Genomic DNA, 4,595 nt, shown 5'->3' on the forward strand with positions numbered 1-4,595 from the left:
CATTTTATATTGGATATCATTCACTTGGGTCCCATCGCATACTCACCTAATCCAAGCCATATTTTCTCCAATCTACATTCTCAGGAAGATGATAATTGCTGCAGGAGAATCTTATATCAAGTTATAATATAGATTACTAAAATCACTTGCATCAGAATAACCTGTCATAGTAATCCATAACAAATTTTTTAACATAATCATTACCTGGTGGACTCCTTTCTCATGGAACATAAGCTTTTCAAGATCTAGCACAATGGAATTACGCTTTATTTCCATATGAAAACTTCAAAAAAGACATAAAGCTCCCCAGTGAAAGCTACAATCTGAATTCTAAACTCCAAAGTTGGCGAGGAGTCAATACAATAATTCCAGTGGCACCAATGCCAGCAAACAGCGTCCCTAAGTGTAATACTGATGACGATGGACCCTCATCTTGATCTCGGCTATAACCACAGGGTGGGTGGCATCCAATCCAAACGATTGGTACTGGAATCTCAAAGCAGACAGATGTTACATCCGTACAGGCTTATTTCTGAAAAAATAATCACCAAGAAAGCGACGGAGGTCACGGTCAAGTGAGAAGAGGCTTTTAGTGTTTTAAGCTTTTGACCGCCGAGTCTTACCACCAAGCGGAAATTACAGTGGGATGGGACGGTGTCGGTGGTGCTTCGAAGGACTAGGAGATCCCGGGAGCCTTTAATTTCCCTTGTAAGCTCCAACCTCATTACAATTAAAGCCTTGCCAACCAAAGCCGACTGCAGTTGGGTCCAGTAACATTCCAAGTGCTTGGGTTCACAGTGTCCTGCCATACCAGATGGTTCTAAGGAACTATTATTATTGTGGATAATCTTGTCGTTATCATAACAATTATAAGGATCAAATTGGATCCCTTCATGGAATGAGGTAAATTGGTGGCACACCCATGTTCCTCATGAGATAATCGGGTTGTAGCTAATGGACACTCTACAACTTGCGTTTTGTTCGGCAATCAAAGTAGTTGGCTGGGGCCAACGAGTTCCAGATGGCAATGCGGTGTACAAGGATCCATTTGGGCTCACCATGAGAGAAAGCTATATATCCCTCATTGATTGAAGAATGTGTGTTTGGTATGGCTTTGTCCTACATTGGAGTTGGACTAATGTTGGCCTTGATTTTCTTACCCTAGAATTAGCATCAACCAGCCAGGTTAGGCGATGGCTCGCCATCGTGGACCCTAGCGATGAGGCTCTGAACTATCAGGCTTTGTGGATGGTTTGGCAGACCTTGGCTTGTGATATGGGACCACTAGAAATGGATTCCTTATGAAATGTTCCATGGCGATGGCAGAAATACAAATGCAACACGATGTACCATAATTGTCACCTAATCATATGTGCTGAGTGCATAATTTGAAGAAAAAAAATGATCGCATACGATGAACAATGACCGCTCTGTTGTGGATGTGGACGAACAAGGGAGAAAATTCAGCATGCTCTTCTTGAATGTCCCGAAGGAGGTTGTCTTTCAATTCTTGAATAAGAACCTCAGAGAGACGAATTGGGATTCATATTAATTTATGCAAAGGTGGTCCTGATGGTGCAATAGAAATTTCAGCCCATGGGCCACCTCGTGCGAAACCGTAGCCTGTTGAAAAAGACTTGCCAAAAAAAAAAAATGACTTGCCAAGGAGAGTTTCAAGAGTTCACAGTCACATATGGGATCTTTGATAATCCAAATATGATAAATATTTTGAAACCAAAATAATAGTATGTACATTATCCCCAAATCAACAACTATTAAGCTTGATTTACTATTTCAACATTATGGGATCCATAAGTTAGATTGCCCTTATTTTTATGAGATAAAACTAAGATTGTGTTGTTTTATGAGAGAAAAGTAATGTTAGTTTTGTAAAAACAATGCTTTGGGACACATCAGAATCAGCACCAAAGTGCACTTGAACTGACCAAACACCACTCAAATTTGGTTAGCCAAGGAAAGGTCCGGGCCTCATGACCATTAACAGTCTCCAAACAAGAGGAATTAGACTTAATTCAGCGAGAAACAACAATGAACTACATAAGAAATACAAAGTGCAGAAAGCACAAACGAGCAACAAACATGAACATATTATCGCCGGGGTTATAAATCCTCCAACAAACACAAAGGACCCAACAGGAGACATCAACCATCTTGCACCTATTCCTACTTGGCTATAAATCCTCCAACTATTGCTGCAATTATAGCTGTCGGATCTCCCAATATAGCAGAGATGATGATACGCACAGCACTGCCTGCAATCTGGCCGCACCTCTCAACCTTCCCCAGCCTCCCCCTGTGGTGGCTCTGCATTGGGCCCCTCAGGCTTGGAATCTTAGTTTGTATATCCCTAACCTTATTCCTGTCCAAGTTCAGATGTATAGCTTGCCAACTCTCCGCTAGTAGCTCCTTCACACATGATACATGAAGTGTGTAGTTCTTGCAATCTGACCTATAGGACCAGCCCAATCCTTTGCCCCCACATCTGAGGCAAATGCTTGAAACCCTTAGGCTAAGGTAGAAATTTCTTTCTCCATCATCAAGGCAATGTGGGAGGTTGGCACAGCATGGATGGAGATCGAAATCACATCTCATGCAGTGATAAACAAAGCCAAAAACATCTTTCCTACATGCATCGCAAACTCTCATGACAGGACCAGGAGGTTTGCTATAGAAGCGGAACTCGCATTTCTTGTAGAAGTGGTGTGAGATCATGCTTGGTGCAAGGGCACAAGCTTTGTGTAGGTCGAAGTCGCATGCATCACATTTGTACTTGAGGCCTATGCCTGCTTCCTTGCAGCCATCGCAGCGAAAGGGGATCTCGGTGTACTCGCTCTTGAGCTTATGTTGTGGATGGCTTGGGTGGAAGAGCTCTTTGTCTAGCTTCATGGGTCCCTACTGTTTCTATTATTTCTTTGTTCCTATCCTAGCTACTCGACTATAGAAGAACTGGTAGGTTTAAATAGTGTCTTCATGTCCTTTGAATTGGTAAAGGAAGTTTTCTATTAGTATAATTCAAGCATCTTCTTTGCTTAATTGCTGCAAGAAAGAATAATACCCAAAGGATACGTGGCATTGGTAAACTATTGGGAGGGTTGTGGAGAAAGAAAAAGAAAAGCAATTGATGGAATCAATTCCACAGACATATCAAGATTTTGCTTTATGGAAGTTTTGCAGGTAAGAGAGAAGTCTGAATCTTCCTCAGCAAAGGAGTTTGAGGTCTTAATTATATGAGGAACCATATATTTGTTTTGATGGGAAAGAGAAGCCATGCATGTCTGCAGCTCAAAATGCAGGCAAGTATATCCATCTAATTTCTACAATAATATATGAGAAATCTCAAATTATTGCAGAAGATCAGACGGATATGCTTATCTACATTTTGTGCTGCAGGTATTGCTATTTTGCTTTCTCTTTATCTGTTTCTTTTCTATTAAATAATCAGTGATTGTTTTAGTTTTAAATTCTTTGGAATATATTCACACCTGCCTGGTAAAAGTAGGAAAGGTATATCAAAGAGAATTGGCCCTGTAACGCCTTGCAATTAGTAGTCAAAGAAACCTGTTAAAGGCTTGCTCCCGTGGACATCTTTTGCTCTACGTCTTTTGCACTCTAGAGGCCGTGGATGGGCAAAATGTTGCCCATCTTGAAAATGAACGAAGATCGCCCATCTCTCAACCCATCCATGCCAGCCATGTTTGATATGGGAACATGATGATACGACAGCCGTCCATTTCTGAGATGGACGATGTGCCCCTGATCCAACCATGCACAACCCACTGCAGTGCAAAACAAGTACTGCGGTGGATCCGAACTCCTTACAGGGAGTTGATGCATGAACATTGTTAGGAAAGAACCAAAGCTAATCTCCTTGAAGGCAGAAAATTGCTCACTTTAGGTGGACGCAATGTCCCGCTGCAAATTTGGTCAACGATGGAGAGCTATGAAAGACTATCAAAATGAGACTTTTGACCACTTAAAGCTAGAAAACCTACCAGATTGGAGTCTCAAATTTAGAGAAGGTTTATTCTCCCTAACATACGTCTTGAACTTCAATAGCAAGAATCATTCAATTCTCTCGGTATTATCTTCGAACAAATGAGTGTCTATCACATTCATTTAGTCGCCCATGATAGATAACTGATCTCAATATTTAAAAAAAAAAAAAAAAAGAAACCATATTAGGTTGCAAGGTAGTAACAGAATTAATTACAAAAACACTGCCATCAACTAGTTTAAATGGCTAGTAGGATTCAAAAGGAAACATCTATGTTCAAAAGGGCTACAAGAACCTCTCTAACCACTGTTACATTGACGCCAGCAGGCTGAGACATTATAGCTTGATAAATGCTTCTGAGTTCTCCCACATTTGTCACAGACCGGGTGACCGGTTAGCTTCTTTGAGATCTGGTATGGTGATCGATAGATAATTCAGGTTAGAAGCAGGTGGGAGAGGCTGGGTTCACACACGATTATCTCCAATAACTAGTTGTAAGGATTTGGCGTCATCGCCTGTTGAACTAAAGAAACTGAAGATGTGTTATCCACTTACTTATTTTAGCTAGCAAGAAAAGGAC

General features: G+C 41.1%; 1 protein-coding gene across 1 annotated transcript; it reads right to left on the bottom strand.

Moving 5' to 3' along the window:
* Window positions 1-2,074: 2,074 nt before the first annotated feature.
* On the bottom strand, window positions 2,075-2,919 carry LOC105036333 (uncharacterized). Its single transcript, XM_010912106.2, has one exon. It carries the CDS (start codon window positions 2,905-2,907, stop codon window positions 2,185-2,187), a length of 723 nt encoding a protein of 240 aa, XP_010910408.2. The 5' UTR covers window positions 2,908-2,919; the 3' UTR covers window positions 2,075-2,184.
* Window positions 2,920-4,595: the final 1,676 nt, after the last annotated feature.

This window comes from Elaeis guineensis, chromosome 1 (genome assembly GCF_000442705.2).
Source record: "Elaeis guineensis isolate ETL-2024a chromosome 1, EG11, whole genome shotgun sequence".
Lineage (NCBI taxonomy): Eukaryota > Viridiplantae > Streptophyta > Magnoliopsida > Arecales > Arecaceae > Elaeis > Elaeis guineensis.

What these genes read in the sequence shown, in the direction of transcription:
- LOC105036333 (XM_010912106.2), bottom strand. Translation starts at nt 2,907, where the DNA reads ATGAAGCTAGACAAAGAGCTCTTCCACCCAAGCCATCCACAACATAAG.